Consider the following 20202-nt stretch of genomic DNA (forward strand, 5'->3'; position numbering starts at 1 on the left):
TTGCCTTTAAATTTATATTTAAATACTTGTAAATATTGTAAGTTGGTTCATTAGCATGCTCAAATATCTTCATGTACTGATTGACACTAAAGAAGTGTATCAATCAAAATATTTACTAAATTGAAATTAAACTGGTATTTAGATGTGATAATATAATGAAACAGTCATGCAGACCTAAGATAAGAAAGATTAAATATGTTAGTAGTGGAGTCCTAGTTCAAAGTTCTCGTTTTATAAATTGGGAAGCACAGAGCTGATAAATGATTTTCCTAAATAACAATTTGTTGTGGCAGAGTTGCTGCCTTCAGAGCTTGAGACTAATATCCTTTCCACTATATGTAAACGTTTTCCTCATATTTTCACTTTGAAGCCTTCTTTTTCCTGCTTAATGAAAGATATATCCCATACAATGAAAATGCTAATACTTAAGCAAAGTACTTTCTTTTTTTGTTATTTCTGCAGGATTTTACATTTCTACCCCAATTATGCCAGGATGGAGAAGAGAAAGAGTGGGTCTTCTAAGTCTCCCTTTAGACCCCACTTTGGAACCAGTATGCCTTAGTTTCTGGTATGTTGTAGAAATATGCTAAACATATTCAATGATAATATTGCCCTTTTCAAGTTGCCTGGTTCAGATGTTTTCTGAAGTTTGGATGCATGCACGCCCTATTGATGAAATTGCAAAATTCTGGTAGACTCCCTTCCTCTTCTCCTGCAATTCTCATGCCCAGGGTAAAAGGGATATTTCAAAGACAGTAAAAATTTAGAAGGATCTCCAGCAGTCCAAAGTAAGATTCAGGTTTATCTCCAATTTCTTTCTTTGTGTAAGAACAGCAGGCTTTGGTGGGGAGTGGGGGAGAAACAGCAGAATGTCTGAGTGACTGCTGTGGAACACGGAAATTATGCAATTTAAAAATAACAAAAACAACAACAAATAAACAAAAGCACACAGAGGGTAAAAGGTGATTCCAAGGCAAATATGTTGACAAAGTTATTTGATGTGCCTGGGCTCTAAGTTTTGTTTTGTTTTATTTTGTTTAGAATCTCAGAGTAATTGATTAGTAAGAAATAGTAAGACACAAAACTAAACCTATTGTGCAAACTTTGACATATTTATTAGGAATAAACCATTTACTTTAACACAAAAGATGGTCTTTATACTATTTTACTTGTTTTTACAGCAGGATAATCAGGAATTAGGTAAAAAGGATTTGGGGGACTTAAGAAGATATACCTACATCTTTTTCTGAAGGCTAGAGGGGAAAAGAAAGAGTAGATGAATTTCCAGAAAGTTCTGCTGCAATGAATGCCTAGGAATAAGATAGTAGATTTTTACGAACAATTATTTGATGAAATTATTGAATGATAGATTCTCTAACTTTTCTTGGATATCCTTTTGCTATCAAATTAAAGTTGGACTAGAGAAATTCCAAAGAGAATGCATGTTTGCAACAAGATTTTCTTTTCTAGCATACTTGCCAAAGTACACTCTAACTCTCTACCTGTGAAAATTTAAGTGAAATAAAACACACACAAAAAAAGATATAACATGCCTTGCCATTGACCTAACATATTAGAATAATATCTGAGAAGGGCTAGAGAAAAATGAGGATAATTATGCAATTATTCATAGAAACTATCTCCCTTCACCCCTCGCTTTCTTTATTTCTTGATCCTCTTACCACATACACCCTCCTTTGATAAGTTTGGTGAGTTAATAGAAAATATAGTCATATCATAAGTTTAAAAGTTAGGGGTGGATACGCAATGCTGTAACTGTGCACATCATGTTGTAACTGGGCACATAAATGAGAAGTAGAATCCCAAATGACTCCCTCTTTGAATGTGTCCTTCAGCGTCTTCATCAATTATGGGACTTTGCACATAAATTCCATGAAATGACAAAATTACCTTGCATTTGGCAAACCATTTGCAAGCTTGCAGTTGCTTCAATAAAGCTGCCAAATATTTTTGGGATGTTGGAGTATATTCTCAAAGTTCATTTTTTTTGTTTTCAAATTCTTGAAGTTTTTACTTAACATACTTGATTTCATAAAGCAAATTTGCATCCGTCTTGCCTGCCAACTACCTCCATTTATCCAAAGGAGAACAGGTGTTCATTATTGATTTTTGATTTTATTTTGCTCACTAATACTATTGATTCTAATTCTGCATTATTCTGATATTGTAGGAATCCAATAATTTTTTTATTTGCTTGTTTCTGAACTAGGTATTGTATGTATGGTCAAAATGTCTATCAATTAAGCATTAATATCAGCAGTGACCAAAACATGGAGAAGACAATTTTCAAAAAGGAAGGAAATTATGGAAAGAATTGGAATTATGGACAAGTAACATTAAATGAAACAGTGGAATTTAAGGTTGGCAAAACACTGTTCAATTTTCATAATTATGTGTTTGTATTCTTTTTAGGGTAATACTGATTTATTTTCTGCAAAAAGTCAAGTCACTTTCTCTACTTTCCTCATCTACCTCTTTTTTTATCTTGAGTACTTTATTTTCATTTATTCATTGACATTAAAAAACACTTATTGAGGAACAATATACCACATGTAAAGTACTACTTATACTGGGCCATAAAAGTTCAGTTACTTTTTAGGGTATTTCAGCTTTCTCCAGCAACTTTGTACCAAAGACCACTGTTTCTTTCCATGTCCCCTGCTTGCCTAGAGTGTCCAGCATTTCACAGACATCACCCAGGTCTGCCCTTCACTTTTCTAGAGAATCATCCTTTCCTTTTAGCACCTCCAACCCCATCAGTATCCCCCAAACCAGCCCTTCTCTAACTTAATACCCACATCTTTCCTTTAGAAACAAATTCTATGAGCTGTGTCATTTGGGAAGTCTCTGATCATTTATTTCACATTAAGTGAATTAATTTTTCAGATAACAGCATATAGTGTATTCCCTTCCTAAGGGTGTTTGCAATTAAACTATAAGATAATAGAGGATGATAATTTGACCAAATTAACAATATTTTAATTGGCTAATTTCAGACAAGAGAGTCTCACTTTCAGAGGACATATATTTAGACAGGCATTGTCATCAGCAAAGCCTTCAGTTTCTCCCCCATGAGTTGGTGTAAGGCAGGCAATAGCCAATGGCCCTCTGCTGTGTTCCTCTCATCTTTCTCTCTTTACTTCCCTTCCTTTTTTTTTTTTCATTTTTTTTACTGAGATTGTTCACATACCATACAACTATCCCAAGATCCAAAGTGTGCAATCAATTGCCCATGGTACCATCTTACAGTTGTGTAACCATCACCACCCTTCCTTTTTACTTTTTCTTCTTTCTGATCCCATGACTTTTTTCTACAAAGTTTTCTTCTCCAACTTTTTTTCTTGATTATTGAAAGGGATGAAGTAAGGGAAAATGAAACATTAAGAGAACAGAGAGCTGGCAAGAATGAGTACATAAGTATTGCAGTGCTCAGATGTGACTCAACTCTGAGCATTTTTTAAAAAAAAACGAAGCGGAATCCACATTTTCAGTTAGCTGATCAGTCAGTGTGAGAGTGTTGAATTCTACAAATGTTTCCATCTTTGCTTTGCCACGTGAGCAAAGTCACTGCAGTCTCTTTGAAATTCAATTTGCTGATATGTGAAAGGAAGAAAATAATACCCATTTAGAATCATATTTAGCATGCAGTAGATGGAATGAATGAACAGATGACTGTATAATAGTACTGAAAATATCAAATGACATAATGTCTACAAAGTGCCTAGCAGAACAATTAGTACGTGGCAGGTATTCAGTTTACATCTCTCCTTTTCTACAGAGGAGAGGATACAGGAAAGTCCAGCTAAAAATACTCATTGTCCTTGAGATCCTAATATGCTCCATCTGACTAAGACCTTTCTTACAATTCTGCATCTGTATCTTCTGGATCAGCATCTATATACAGTCTCCCATACCAGCACCCTAGGTGAATTATGGCCATGACCAGCTGATTTGAATGACCATATTATACTCATAGCTTTCTCTTCTTCCCTTCTCCCATGTGTCTTATCTTCAGGCTTTGTATGCCCTAATCAGGCAGACAGCTATCTGGATGTCTAATGTTGTTGTGGGGAAAGATCTAGGTGAAAGTTCTTCTCCCTGCCCAATAATATGTGTATTACAGAGTAGAGTATGACTTTGAGTAAAATAAAGTATAATATTTGAGTACAACAGAGTAAAATAGAGACTACTTTGGAGTATCACTCCAAAAAGAGAGAGAGAGATTGAGATCCCGACAATAATGCCTAATTCAGAGGGAGGACACTAGTGAAAATTTAGACCAGTGGGGACACATAGTAAGGGAGCTGTGTTAAGTAGGAGGAACTTATAAAAACATGATCCGTCAATGTTTCACTATGCAATTACTGGTCATCTACATTTGGAGAGAGCCAGTTTTTGCTCTCCAGAAGAATAATCAAGTCAGAGAAGGTTTGACTGGAATCATTTCATATACCTCTCTGATTTACAGGTTGCTTTTAATGCTTTTACAAATCAGTTACTGAGTGATATAGCATTGGATGACATTAGCCTAACATATGGAATTTGCAATATGAGTCTTTATCCAGAACCAACTTTGGTCCCAACTCCTCCACCAGAACTTCCTAGTAAGTAGCCTGAGAGTATTGTCCCTTATTAAGTCATTAACGTTTTCAGATATGTCTTGTTTGGGCTTTTTTTTTCCCTTGCTATCTCAGACTAACATATTTTTTTCACTGAAAAACAAAAACTTTAAAATGTCAGTAAAATGGAGGCTAGCAGAAATTTTATGCATAAACTGACAATGAAAATCACCTAGTATTTTGTTCTGCATCATATTTATAATAATTTTAGTGCTCTTTTCTTTTTGGAACTAATGAATATGCTGATTTCCATTTTGTTTTCACTGCAGTATGAACCCATGCTTCATTGACTAGTCTTTTGGGAAGAAGCCTTGAGGTTTTCATAGCTTTCTTGAGGAATGATTTTCAGATCTCAAGAGGAATTTGATGAAGCTTAAAACCTTCCAAACATCTTTTCAGAATAATTTAAATAGTTGAGTCTGGCCTTTGAAAATACAGGCATAGATCACGCTATTTTTTTTTTCCTGAAATGGTGCCTTTGGAAGGCTTTACAATACCTTCCCTTCACTAAGCCACTAATGTGTTGCAGCTGAGCAGTGATAAAGATTTCTGGTGCCCTATGGGTTCTTCACACTTAAAGAAAAAAATGGAGTCTATGTTGACCTGTTCTCTTAAGTTAAGTTGGAAACATGACGTTTCAGAGGGAAAGGGATGTTATCATTCACCTTATTCATGTCAAAGGGGACAAACACTATATACCATTCTCAAACTATGGGATTTGAAAGATAACAAAAATCCACACATAATGTTAAACAATATCGAGCACCCATTGCCTCTTGATTGGGATGTTTTCACTGCATTGTAGTTTTGAAGCAAAAACATCTCTATAGTCTTTGTAGGGTAGTGATGGGAAGCTGATCTAGGTCTACAATTTGCTTTTGTCAAACCATATGGATTTGAGTCCACAAACAGCACTTTTTTAAATTTCCCGTTTCTTTCCAAGATCACTTGAAATACTTCCTACATTAACATCAGCAAATCTATTTGGTGAGCCTATCCAAATTTTGTTTTACTTCCAAAAATATATATGTATTTCCTGCTTTTAGTCTGTTTAAAAAAAAAAAAATTTCAAATGAGTGGCTTAACAACTAGAGGCTCTAAAGATAAATGACTTGTGTTTGAGAACATTTAACAACTGAGCTGCCATTAACATGAGAACAGCCATTATCCCACCATACTGGTCCCATGGAACTATAGTGAATGTGCACTTTTACCATCTTGTGTATTATCATGTTTAGATGCTTTTATGGGTTATACATAAATTCCTCAATATTTCAAACGTTTATTCAAATTTTATAAATATCTGCTATGTGCATTGTACTGCATAAGAAATATAATATGTAGAGATAACCATTGATACATAAATATGTATATAAATATCTAAAGCTATATAAATTACATACCCTCTAAAAGTAAAACATGAGAGAATAAATGACAGAGAAGAGTGTGAGCTGGAGAAAGCTTTAAGGAAGAAATAAGATAAAGAAACCTAATCACACTTACAAAATTGAAGCAAAAACAGGAAAGTACGGTACATTCTCATTGTGATAATATTGGCCAAAAAATTATGGCAAACACGTGAATTTCTTGACACCAAACTCTGGGTCTAATTCACTTTTGTTTCATGAGTGTCTGACTGATTATTAACACATAAATAGGAGCTCAATAAATACTTTAATATATAAAGTAAGCTTTTCTTTTCTCTCTTTCTCTGCCTGTGTGTTTGTGTGTGTGTGTGTGTATGTGTGTACACCTTGTTGTGTTTTGATTTGGTGCCACAGATATTTTTTTCAAGCAAAATCTTGGCACTGAAAATAAGGCTTAGAAATGATAGCAAAGTATGAAAAACTACCAACATGAATGCAATAATGTGAGGCTTTGTGGAGTTGTTTAAAAATAATTGTCTCATTCCATTCTGTGAGGAGTGCCACAAACTACCTGCCCATTAAATAGAATATTTTTAAGCAAAGAGCACATTTAGAATCATTGAACTCATTGCTGGTTGGACAAATAATTTCTATAAATACTGAATATTAGCAATGTATGCTGGTTTGATAATGCAATCATTTAAGACAATAGCTTTTCTTCTGTAACCCTTTTTGACCATCTGTAAGTGGTCAAGAAGAAAAACATCATTTCATAGGCTCAATATTAAAAAATAGCATAATCTCATAATTAGCTAAAATAGAAAATTTGAGATAAATTTTCACGTAATATTCATTTAAAACTTTAAATATGGTTTGCCATGTTAAAACTTTATCTATGTGAAACATTCATTCCTCATATCTATTCTAATTAGAAAAAGAAAAAATAGTATCTCTGTCAAGGAAGCTTGGTATCCCTGCATATTTTAGCAATAGAGGAATTATAGTGATAGAATAACTCATCTGATTTTAAAACATAAACTTCATAATTTTCCCAGAGTATTTTTGTTCCAGTTTTCAAATGGTTCACTTCAGAGCAATATTTAGAACAGCTGAAAATGTTAATTACTATCAAAAGGATTCTGAACAATTTCATTCTATTCCATTTCCAATTTGTTCAGTGAAATTTGTATTTGAGCAGAGATTTTCTGGTTCCAGATCACTGATTTGTTTAAGCAGAGATAAAAGGAAACCATGGCTGACTGGCTAATAGCCTTTCTTTGGCTCTTTATAGAACATTTAAATAAGAAAATAATCCCAGACAAGTAACTGAATAGTAAGACTCAGCTTCCTCCCTCCTTCCCAGAGAGCCACATTGCATCTAGTCTTGGGAAACATGAGTTCAGTTTTTACAACTGCAGGAATTCTTCCATTTTATGACTTCACTCGCTTGGTGCTGCATCAGCTCTATGATTGCTGACCTTTGACATTGGCATGGATTAATTTAAAGGTGGGGATTGTGTTGAGACCACTTTAAAACAGTAAAAATTCCATTACACAAATATGCCAATTTAAAACACAATTTTGAAGATTCATGACAGAACAGGTGTGTATAAAAAAATAAATCCACATCACAGGCCTCAGACTTGTTTCTGGAGCTATTCACACTATAAGGTAAAAAGGAAAAACTATAGTTATAGCTTTTGATTTCCACACAGCTTTGTTCTCTTTCATCATTAATAATGCCATTTCCAATTTCCAATTTCCAAACACAAAATGAAAATCCATTTAGAAAGCTATTGTAGACATGGCATTATATGTAGGTCTAAAGAATCTAATCCTGTTCTTCATTTAGGAATAAATCATTACCCTACCTTCCTCTGTTGTAATTGACAGCAATATTCCACCAGGGCTGCTTGCTTTCCATATCATTAGTATGACTTGATAGTCAAACCCCTAACAGATTTGATATTAACAGCAAACATTTGCTCCTGTATCAATGTGATTTTCTCTGTTCTATTTTCTTTTATTATTTTTGCCTTTAAAACTCATAATAGTTCATTAGAGATATTATTGGCTGGATTCCATTAGTTACAAATAAAATTTAAACAACAGGGAATGATAAATTTGAGCTTTATTTTCATAAACTTAAATAAAAGTATTTACATCACAGATGGTCACTCTAACACATAGCAATGGAAATATCAGTTTTGATATATAAACTGCATGGGAGATTTCATTTTGCGTTATAACCTGAAAGTTTAAAGCTTTATCTAAATACTGAAGGACTTGTTTGACCAAATGTCAAACATGAATGTGAGACATTTTTTCTCAGGCTAAAGTTATCATTTCCACTCACATGAGCCAGAATCAAAGAAATGTTTTTTACCATATTCTTAATCTCAAGTCACAATTGCCATCGTTACTTATTCTATTGTAAGTATCTTTAAATTGAATGCTTTTTTGTGAGTGAAAGCTGGGCTCTCCTCCTTTCTATCCCACAGTTAACACCTCCAAATTGACACATATGCCATGGACTTCAAATGCTTATGCATGCATTAAAAATGGCATGCTTCAAGCAAACTAACTGTTCATGACAACCACCTTGCAGAATACTGCATGTTATTTATATACCGTCTATAGTGAAAGTCCCTGTTGGCATAGTAAGAAATTAATTAGGATGTAAATCTTTGCGAGAACAACTTCAAGAAAAGGAAAAGGGGTGAACAAGGCTAACAGCTATAAGGGAATAGAACACCCTGTACCAGACAGGCTATTTCACTCTTGTTCTCTGCCAGGGCTGGTTTATCTAATGACAGCATGACTATGATATCCAGAATTCCATTTCATGAGACTTTGCCTCCTCTATTAAGAAGTGCATGCTATGTCTCCACTTTAGCATCATCACCATTAAGATAAATTGTGCCATTCCATTTAGAACGGCTTAGAGTGCTTTTGCCAATTCCTTCTAGTCATTTATATACAGAGAGTAACTGATGCATCTAATCAGGCCAAGAATCAGACATATTTTACTGGTCAGTTATTTGATATGAAATTATATTTGAAATGCTTTTTAAAAAGTACTTGTTAAGTATTTTAAAGAGATTGATTTTCCAAACTTCTGATTAGTAGAGAAATGCCAAGTAAACTGCTGGCATTGACAGGCTTAATGATTATACCTGACAACATTTTAGTTCTGGTTGTGTATTTATTAAAGTCCTACCCACTCCTCTTTATATATAATATTATGTTAAGTGTTCAGTAATATGAACATTCAACGCATTCTCCAAATGTAGGCTATTTACCATATTAGTAATCAGAGATTTTAAAATTTTTCTATTCCTTGAAGAGAAAATGAATAAAAGTAGGGTATGGGGAATCCATTATTGGTCACATTGGCCATGGCTAAATTTGTAAAATAGGAGGAGTTGGCCACCTTCAGTCTTCAGTCTGCAGTGTTATTTTGTCTCTGAAATTATTATTTCCCCTATTACTGAGGAATGAAAAAAGCATTTTATGGTAGTTGGGGATTTTTAAAATTAAATAAGTTGTATGTATGTGGGGATGGGGGCTCTGTGGTCATTCCTTTTCAGAAATTTATGCAAGACCATCAATTATATGATCAAGGAAAGCAATCGCCCAGAAGAACAGCTTCTGTGGTAGAATACAGTTTCGTCCCTCATTCCCTCATCCCTCATCCCTCATTTAATCATTTTCAGTAGAGTATCTGTCCTTATTCCCCTTTACCCATCTTTGTTTGTTGCAAATGGCTTTCTCAGCACCCTGTTGTAAACAGCTTTCTTCCTTCTAGATTGATCTGTCATTGACCTTATTTGTCAATGCTTAAGCCCATGATCCCATCACCCTCCTCTTTGTCATGCAACCATCAAGTTCCACTTATCAGAACTCAGTCTAAAGCCTGCTTATGGCTTGGACTAGATGACAGAAGTGATTCAGAGTATAATCCACCTATTGGGAGAAAGTAACACATGGTGGGATCGGCTTGAGATTAACTGGGTTGAAGTCTTGACTCTGACACTAAGTGAATATGTAGCCTTGGCAAGTAAATGGATATCTCCAATCCTCAGATTTTATGTATGTGAAAACCATGTCTCAGAAAGATTAACTAACTAGCTCAGACCCACACTTTAATTTAATCCACTAGCTCCAACACATCTTTTTTTTACTACACTGTATTCTCTTTCCAGATGAGACAGTATGCATGAGAACACTTTGCAAACCATAAGGTTTTGTAAGAGGTTTCATTATTGTTGCTAAGCTGTAAGAGCTCATCTGGATGCAGACAATTGTGGCCCAGGAGGTCATATGAAGCAGCCCATGCCCTACCTCCTTATAGAAGAGCATAAGTTGGCAGTGGCATATCCAGCAACTGCCTCTCTGACCTATTGTGGACATCATAAAATCAAAATGTAGGAGCCTTGTTACATACAAATGTAGAAGATGCACATGGATTTCAAAGGATGTACAGTAAAAGGGCAGATAACACATAAAAGAGGAACTAAAGTGGAGTGTCAGTAAATTATCCCTTTTATAATCTGATTCCTAGCTTGTTTGAGGGGGAAATAACTCCAGTATCATCTGCTTTTAATAAGAGGAAAAATATATTTATCACAGTTTTTTATATTCTTCAAATTGTATTACTTTTGCTCTTCATATCTTATTCTTAAGTGTAGTAATAGTATTAAGAATAAGATAGAATAAGATAGAAATATAATACTTAAATTAAGTGAATGTTTATGTTACTTTAGAATATGCTTCTAAGAAACAAGATAAACATAAAGTGTGTTAAGAATGCCGTAAAATTAATCTACCTGCCTAATGAGTCATACTTGGAGATGGGAGATATGTGCTTGATTTTTCTAATAAATTTGCATTGAACTCAGTCCCAATGTGACCTCTGGATGCCACTGGGAACAAGATCAGTCCAGGCCAATTGTTAAGAAAGTAGAGTTTTCATTTTTAGCCCTTCCACAAAGTGCCCCAATACACAGGAATGTAATGTGCCCTCCTCCAAAAAAAACAGGAGTGGTAGGAAGAATTCAATAATAGGACTAGTGATTTACTAGGTTTACTAGCTTTTCTCATAAATAGAGGCAGGTATAGGATTTGTTCTATTGTAAATATTCGTTACTTGCTCTATAGCAGGGAGTCCAATGCCTTATTTCATGAAGCCTATTTCTAAAAGATATTTGGGGGAAAATTACCTTGTTCAAATGATTTTGGGAAATGTTGCACAAACATAAGAATATTAAAGTTTTTTAGAAGTTTTTCAGTTTGCCTTTTTTTTTTTTTTTTTTTTTTTGCCTTATGTATGCTGGAAAGTTTTCCCTGCAAAATGTATCTGTCATAACTGGTATTCCAAGGAAAGTAATTGGAAATTTGCTGGTATATAGTATTTTCTCTCTGGGATTAATATTGGGTTACTAATGATTTTTCACTACTTTCCTTTTCAGCGGACTGTGGAGGACCTTTTGATCTGTGGGAGCCAAATACCACATTCAGTTCTACGAACTTTCCAAACAAATACCCTAACCAGGCTTTCTGTGAGTCATTTACTTTCCAGGTCATCAGAAATAAATGTATATATCACCACTGAATCTCCCACTTTGCCACACCAAAATAAATTATAAATTTGTCAAACATGGATGGGTACACCTAACAAATACATGAGACTGCTTAATGTTGATAATGAGAACAAAACAATAACAACATTTTTAGCATTTATTTCATGCCAGGCACTGTGCAAGTGATTAATAGTCATTGCTTCAGTCAATTTTCACAATAATTGTTGGCAGTTGCTACTAATTATTCTCAAGTTAAGCATTTGAATAAAACCAGTAAGTGAGAGCCAGTCTTAGTCCAGATACTACTCTCCATTTTATTCATATAATGTCTATAGTGTATATAATGAGTTAGTAATTCCATAGAGTAAAGTAGGTGGAAAAGGCAAAAAGTAAAGAATCAATTGTGAAATCCATGCCTCTTGTAGATACAGGCTAGAGTCAATAAAACAGCCAGAGTAATGCAATAAAATTCCCACTATAAAAGTTGAAATAAGAAAGATCACTACAGAATCGAAGTCTGGAGAGAATAGTTGGCTAAACCTGTGCAATAGCTGTCTCTAGGACAATGTTTTAACCAGAGAAACTCATTAAAGCTGCATTAGAATTGTGTTAAATATGTAGATTGTCCAGCACTTCCTGCAAAGATTCCACTTCAGTTCCTCTATGGTGGGGAAACACTTTTTCTTCCAATGGCAATTCCTGGTTAGGAACATTCACCTAAATGGAGAATTTTGCCAGTCAAAGAAATGCCTCAATGACAGTGAAAAAATATGTTGTTAAAAAATGCCAATTTTTCTACCTTCAAATGACCCAGAGATAAGAATCACTTTCACAGGGAAATAGGGTCAGTATTACAGGGTTATAACTGATCCAAGAAAGTAAACAACTATTAAACTAATTGTCTTATATGAGGAAACAGAAAGTATCATTTCTACTGAACATTAAACATGTCTTTTAAACACGTCATTTGTACAAAGTAATGATCTACAAAATCCAAAGGGTGGTAGAACATTAAAACAATAATTTGAAGAAACATTAATTTTATTGATTTATTCAACAAATATTTGTTGAGCACCCATTTTTTTGGTTAGGTACTGAAGTAAGCACAGAGGAAATAAACACAGCTAAGTCTAGAGGGGGATGCAGGTAAGTTGTAAGGCACGCAAATGTCCAAAGTATCATTATAAGTGTCAAGGAAAAGTCTGTGAAAGGTCATAGAGAGATACTTAGCATGCAAAGATACAGAAGAAGCAGATCCTGATTTTTTCATGAATCTCCAAACTAAGGGCAATATTAAGTAATGCTAACAGGTGGAATTGGAGATGTGAAAGAGTTTTGAACCCTGTTGAACAATTTGGAGTTTATTTTGAGAACAAGGGGGAGGCTTTGAACAGTTTACAGGAAAATAGTGATAAACTCAGGCCTACATTTTAGATAATCTTTCTAGCTGTAGTATCAGAGATAGATGATAAGGGAGAGAGCCATTCACAACAACAATTAGGAGATGATAAATGACAGTGGCTTGAGCTCCAGTAGTGGTAATGGAGGTTGAGAAGTAAATGGATTCACGGGACGTGGGAGGAAATAATGTCAAGCCTTGGTCATGATTAAATGTGGTAAGAGAAAGGAGATCAAGGAAAATGCTGAGTTTTTCTGGTGTAAACAACTATGAGTAAATGATTGATGGTGCCCTTCACTTAGATAGGAAAAATAAGAAGGGGTGAGTTTGGGAAAGGGATGATGCTATGTTCTCCTTAGAGCATGTTTAGTTTGAGATGCCTACATCCATACATACATGAATATATAGATAAATAGTAAATAATTGGATAAATATATCTACTTCTCAAAAATGCAGAAAATAAGGACTTGGGAGTCAGAATTATACAAATGAATATGTATTCATAAGAGTGGAAGACAACTTTCATATTGAATGAGAATGGGGCTGAGGACAGAACCTGAAAACTAAAACATTTAAGGGATCAATTAAGAACAAGGGGCACTTAACTGATGCTAATTCTAGTCATTTTGTTTTATTTTTCAAATAATAACAGAGATGCCAATACACTCTGTGTATAAATAAATGCAAAGAATATTTAAAGAGATATTAAAATTTATTTGCCCTGCAAATTGTGTTTTAATCATTTAATTTTCAGCTAAATTTGATCATGGAAAATAAAATAAATGGAACTCAAATATTAATATCTTTTGATATTCATACATTTTCTGTTGCAGTTGTAAAAGGCCATATTCAAGTTTACATTAAAGTATTGCATTTTAAGTAAAATAAAATAAATTCAATTACAGCAAATTATTTCTAATTTAATTGAAATTTGCTAACAATATTCTTGACTAAACCAGTATATTTCTTGATAAAAATAACAGCTTGGGTTTTCATGAAATGGGAAAAAATCTTGAACATAAACCAAAATTCCCAAGAGTGAAAATATTAGGAGAAATCAAAAGAAGTATGTTCTAAACTGTGTTGTTATTTATTACTTTTAAGGTGTTTGGAATTTAAATGCACAAGAGGGAAAGAATATACAACTTCATTTTCAAGAATTTGACTTAGAAAATATTGCAGATGTAGTTGAAATCAGAGATGGTAGAGGAGATGATTCCTTGCTCCTAGGTAAGTCCTACAGTTTGTTGACTTCAACTAAAATTATTCTTGAGCATCTCCACAAACCAGGATTAATATTTTTGATTCATTGATTTTTACCTGCTTGTATTAATTCACTACAGTAAGCAATAGGTCTTGGAGACTGTGAACTAAGGACATTGTTATGCAGTTCCCATTGATTATTGTACATCTGGTACCCACAGATACCTATTAAATCTGTTTCTATGTCATTTTAAACTAACAAAAAATTATTGGTTTCATGTGCAAAATTTTTATAATGATTTTCATTTTGCATTTAATTCTTATTTGGTTAGTTATGTCTCAAGTACTAGCTGCTTATATATAGGTTTCTAAGAATGATTTTAAAAATTGGCCAAAGTTGATTTTTCCCTATCATCTACTGATTATTAATTTTCGTAATGAACACAGGAAAAAAAAGTTTACTCCTTCAGAGACGGGAATTTTTGTTCCTAGATCTGGAAATACATGTTAAACATGCTTAAAAACTATCACACAAATATAAAAGGTAATACATTATTTAACTAGTAATCCATTTTTAAGAAAGCAGTGTCTTTTTGTAAGTCATATATCAAATTATGATAATGCTTGAATAGTTAGCTGGAATGCATGAACAATGTTCTGTACAACTAAAACTGTTTTATCTAACTGTGTTTTGGACTAATATCAGTAATTTCTTACAAAATCTGACCTGTTAGCTATGAAAATGTAATCACATTAATGCTGCAGCCAATTAATGAAAACTCCAGAAGGAACTTCCTCTAGCCCATAAAAGGGCAGCAGGATTATGGAGAGGATTTCCCAGCCATATGCGATCTATCACTTCTTTTGTACGTTTCTTCAGCAAAATCCCAAAAAGTTCCAGCATTCAAACTTCCCGTGAAAATATTTTGATAGCCACATATAGAACAAATAAGTTAAATAATGGAAATTTCTTGTGGGCTAGGAACAAGAAAGAACTGGGGAACCTCAAAGTTAGTTTTTATATATACATTTATAAACATATTTTGAGCTGTTTTCCTATTTTCAGGTTATATTTTCCTTGGGAAAAAATTTTGGTGTTCTCATTATGTGAGAAAACTCACTTTCCATCATTTCTCCTCTTAATATTTCTGTAAATCATTCAAAAGTAAATAAAAATTTTGAAAGGATTTCTTAATCCATGGTTTTCAAATTTGTAGTCAAGAAGTTCTTTTGAAGCAGTATTGCTTTCAGAGATTTTAATATAGAAAACTTTTTTTAAATGAATACATTTTTTAAATTAACTTAAGCCTTTATTGTGTAGTAAACTGTGATTCAATGTTTATAAAACTCCCAAAGCCAATAGATCAGTGGGAAAAAATTTGAAAACCACCACGTGGCTTTATATTATTCTGTCTGTAATTAATCCATCCTTCAGATTAAGTTGATTGTTTAACTCACAAAAAAAAATAGTAAATAAATTTGGACAAAAATTTTCTAAGGGTGACTATAATCTCCATTATTTTATAAAGGTCTTTAAGTCAGGAAAATATCTGTTTCTCTGGGATAACATAAGCTCTGAATAGTAGTGGTGTTAAGCCAAAGACTTTACGAGTAATTCATAATTAAATTATAAAGCTGCAAGAACTTCAGGTAGTATTGAAAATCTCAATAGTAAAGTTGACTTCATAGAAGCAGTGTCCAAAATGTAACAGAACACATATATTTACATGTGGCTGCTTTCTGAGCCATGTTGCATGTAGTCCTACATCGAAAAGTTTGAAATGAGATAAGGGTTGTATTTCCTTCTGGATACAAAGGATCATCTCACTGATTATCTTGTTTTCCTTTGAATCAGCTGTGTATACAGGGTCTGGATCTGTAAAGGACGTGTTCTCTAGCACTAACAGAATGACTGTACTTTTCATCACCGACAGCGAGGTGGCAAAAGGGGGTTTTAAAGCAAACTTCACTACTGGCTATCACTTGGGGATTCCAGGTAAGCACATTCAGGATTGCATATTGCATGGTAAATTTTGAGAGAAACTATAGAGGTATATAGGATTTCAAGGCCAGCCAAGATTTCAAGTGTTTGTATTCTAAGACACTCATTCTTCCTCTTTTTAAGGAAATTTTTCTTCCTTCCTTTACATCTGTATAACCACTACCGAGTAGCAGGAATCCACAAAGTTTCCAGCAGATCTGCTTCCATTCTCTGATGTATAAAGAGTTGTAAATTTTGTTCCCTAAAGAGGGCCATGTTAAAAGTGAAAGGTGGGGTCCTTGGTACTGTAAAGAAGGAAGACCATTTTTAAAGAGCAGCATAGAGACAAACGTGAGCTTTTTGAATGTCAACAACATCCAACTTTAAAAATTATCTTCAACTTATTAGAAACAACCAGTATAAAGCTGTTACCATGAGTGAATTTGATGCTGATGTTTGCTGGCATGCACAATCTTCTTACCCTGTATTTAATATATTCATGATATAATCAGCATAAAAAAGATTGTTGCCTGCTCCCCATGGATGTGTTTATGTATCCATATATGGACGTGAATACCCAGACATAATTCTTTATGTCCAATAATCTACAGCGAGGTTTTTATAGCTTCCTACTCCATTCAGATTGTTTTTCTTTTTCTATTTTTTCTTATACTACTGCACAAAACTCAGCGGTTTTCTGTAGGTGCAAATATGTCAGGTAGAAGGAACACATGTTACTTACTACATCTACCTTTCTCTTTTGTAAGAGGTTTGGGTCAGTTTGTCTTTTGAGGCTTGAATACCTAAACAAGAGGTAAATCTAGATGATCCTCATCTGGACTATAATCTAATCCCAAATCCAGCTGGGCAATTAAGTTTTGTTTATATCCATCTCTCCATTCACAATTGGCCTGGACCTTTGACCACATTCTAGAAAGAGCTTTCTGCTCTCAACTTTACTGCAAATAAGGAAGTTGCAGTATGTATAGCTTGTCTACCTCCTGGCCCTGAATATAAGTCAAAACATTTGTTGGAATGAGTGGCATCCCAGTCAGCTAACCTGGCCTTCAACATTTTCTGACTGATTTGTAGGTAGCTGCTTGTCATTTACAAACAGCGAGAATCAATCCAGATAACCAATTAGCAAACTAAACAAGAAAAAAAATTAAGACTTATGAAACATGATATAACAAACATGAAAAGGAATAAAGACCTTAATACCTAAGGAAAATCAGAATTTATCTTAAAATAAATTAACTACATAAAAGAGGAGAAAATGTAGAAAATGACATGACTGTTAAGAAGCAAAAAGGAAATACATTGGTATGAAAATATCAATAGGTTTTATATATATGTATGCCTCAATAGACTTATACAAATACATGCACACATGTATACCTATATATATATACACACATATGTGAAGAAACTGACTCAGAAGATAATTTAATCACTGCTATGGAAAATATTAATCAAGACAATTTTCAGAATGCTATTTTGAATTGAGTCACTTTGATTTTGTCCCTTGATGATTTTATTGATGCTAATTTTGTTATGATAACTATGTTTGCCTGCCAATATTTCATCTACTATTTAAGTTCCTTTCTCTTTGTGGTATATTGATTATTTTAACTTCAATTTAATTTAACATTTGATTTGATATGTTAATATTAGGTTTCCTGACATTATCAATGAAATTTTTAAAATGTAGATGGGTGATGGACATGGACTGGGAAAAATTGGTTAGTTATGTTTAGTACTTCCAAGATAAAAGTCTTTGGAAGTATGTTGTTTAATCAAACTTAATTGTCTAAGCAAATGATACAATAAAAATTTTGCAAAATAGTAGAAAACACTAAATTGTTTAAACTTTATATAGAAAATTATGGCTCAGTTTTCCTTAATTAAAATACATTTTCAAGGTAGCTCTTGCTGAATTTCTTTCCATTTAAGTAATATGACAACACAGTGCCCCCTCAAGGAATTTGGAAAACTATGGTCGTCTTTGGCTAGAGGAAATTACTGTTAAAACACTGACACAAACAGATTATTCTTTGTGAATTAATTAGTAGTCCTTGTTAGTGGTATAAACTTCATAGATTTCTGATTATTTGGATAACTATTCAAAGAGGCAGACTCAAAAGTTGCTACACCAAAACATCATATTACTGATAAATAAGTCAAAGAAACAGATCACCAATGAAAAAGCAGTGAATAAAGAGATGAAAAATGTGAGTGTGTGTAATGGACAAGCAGGAAACAATACCAAGCTATAATATGAAAATAATAGGCATTCCCAAAGAAGAACAAACAGATTAAATCTGTGAAAAGTATAATGGAAACAATTGTATACTTTCTTGACCTTATTAAAGTGATTATCATGAAGTCTTACTATGTTCTACCAAAAAACAATTAACAAGCATGGATCAGTATTATAACATTTCCTGTTTAAAGTTCTAAATTTCAAGATAATTTTTCTACAAATTCCTAAGCAGAGTAATTATAATTATTTTTAAAAAATCAGTTACCTTTATAGTTTAGTCATTTGATGATAAATACTTAAAAATGCTGGAATGATATCTCCAAATTATTTTAGGAGAAATTGCTTCAGAAATATATAGCCATCAATATGATCCATATTTACAGGGAATTCTATTGTGTGCTCAGGTCTGCAAACTCTCATATAATATAGCAAGCAAATGCCTATTCTGGTGGAGAGGAGGGCCTCCTGAGACTTCTTCAAGAATTATGTCTTAGAAAGCACTTTTGAAATATGTATTATATTTTTTAAGAAATGGATAAAAAATATTAAAGCCAATTGAAACAATTAAGATAAAAAATTGAAAGCTCTAGCTAATAAGGGAGTGGATTTACTCATAATCCAAACAATTGAGATATCTCTGGGCATTTGACATCTGTAAAAGTGAAAGCATCTTGAAACATAATTTTAGAGAAAAAGTCTTTAAATCCATGCATTAAAGTATTATATTAACAAAAAGGGAGGGAAGAAGTGGAAAGAAAAGAATAGGTTGTGAAAAGGAAAATTGCAACAAATCTTTTCCATCAAAAGTACAGTTATTGGTTGTCTTAGTTTGCCTGTGCTGCTATCACAAACAACATACAACGGGTTGTTGCAAACGAAACAAATTTATTGACTCAAGAGTTTTGAGGCTAGAAAAAGGTCCAAAGTCAAGCTAACAGAAAGACATGCTTGCTCCCAGAGTCTGTACATTCTGGTGCTGGCTACTGGCAATCCTTGGGTTTTTACTGGCTTTCCCGTCACGTGGCAATATCTGCTCTTTTCTGCTCATCCACTTTTTGTGCTGGCTTCCAGCTTCTGGCTCTTTATAATGCCTCCAGTAATCTAGAATAAGACCTACCCTCATTCAGTTGTGGCACACTTTAACTAAATATGGAATATTCAGGAGGTGGTTTTTACAATGGGTTCATACCCACAGGAAAGAAATATTTGAAAATTTGAAAAACAATACAAGCAATCTCTATTCAAGATAAAGCAAAACAGCATGCTCTATTGCTAACAACATAAAGGAAATACCAGATTTATTGTATAGGGTTTGCCCTTTAATGAGATTTCAGTTACTATTATTATGTTGTTTATAAATTCTTCAATCAACTCCCTTGATTAAAGCTAGAATGGAAGATCTTCAATGATCATCACCACTTAGTGAATATGCTGGGACTATGATTTCACATTCCTCCTGGATGTGGGATAGCTATTGGGGAGTGGAAAATGGATTGATTGTGTTGAAATCAGCACAATCTTTTCCATGTGAGATATTCATACCAAAGGACTGGAAAGAAACAGCAGAAACAGGAAATTGGCCAGAGAAGATAATCAAGCTAGTAATGGACAAAGAGAATGGACACAAATATCTGTTTATTGGTGCTCTCGTTTGGTAGTCATTTTAGAAAAAAGTATAAAAGGGAGTATCATAAATTACTTTCAGCATTTTTACACTTCATTCACATCTTCTGAAATATTTTAGGTACACTTTCTAAGACATTCAAT

The 20202-nt window shown here is 33.6% G+C and overlaps 1 protein-coding gene across 1 annotated transcript in view; it reads left to right on the top strand.

The window, feature by feature from the left end:
- TMPRSS15 (transmembrane serine protease 15) overlaps positions 1-20202 on the top strand; it is a 149033-nt gene that overhangs the window by 56932 nt on the left and 71899 nt on the right. The window contains exons 12-17 of the mRNA XM_037828832.1: positions 463-568; positions 2231-2381; positions 4490-4625; positions 11479-11568; positions 14093-14218; positions 16047-16187. Of these exons, the coding sequence (XP_037684760.1) occupies positions 463-568; positions 2231-2381; positions 4490-4625; positions 11479-11568; positions 14093-14218; positions 16047-16187 (750 nt within the window). The remainder of the gene's footprint in view (positions 1-462; positions 569-2230; positions 2382-4489; positions 4626-11478; positions 11569-14092; positions 14219-16046; positions 16188-20202) is intronic.

The sequence above is a fragment of the Choloepus didactylus genome, chromosome 1 (assembly GCF_015220235.1).
Source record: "Choloepus didactylus isolate mChoDid1 chromosome 1, mChoDid1.pri, whole genome shotgun sequence".
NCBI classification, from domain to species: Eukaryota; Metazoa; Chordata; class Mammalia; order Pilosa; family Megalonychidae; genus Choloepus; species Choloepus didactylus.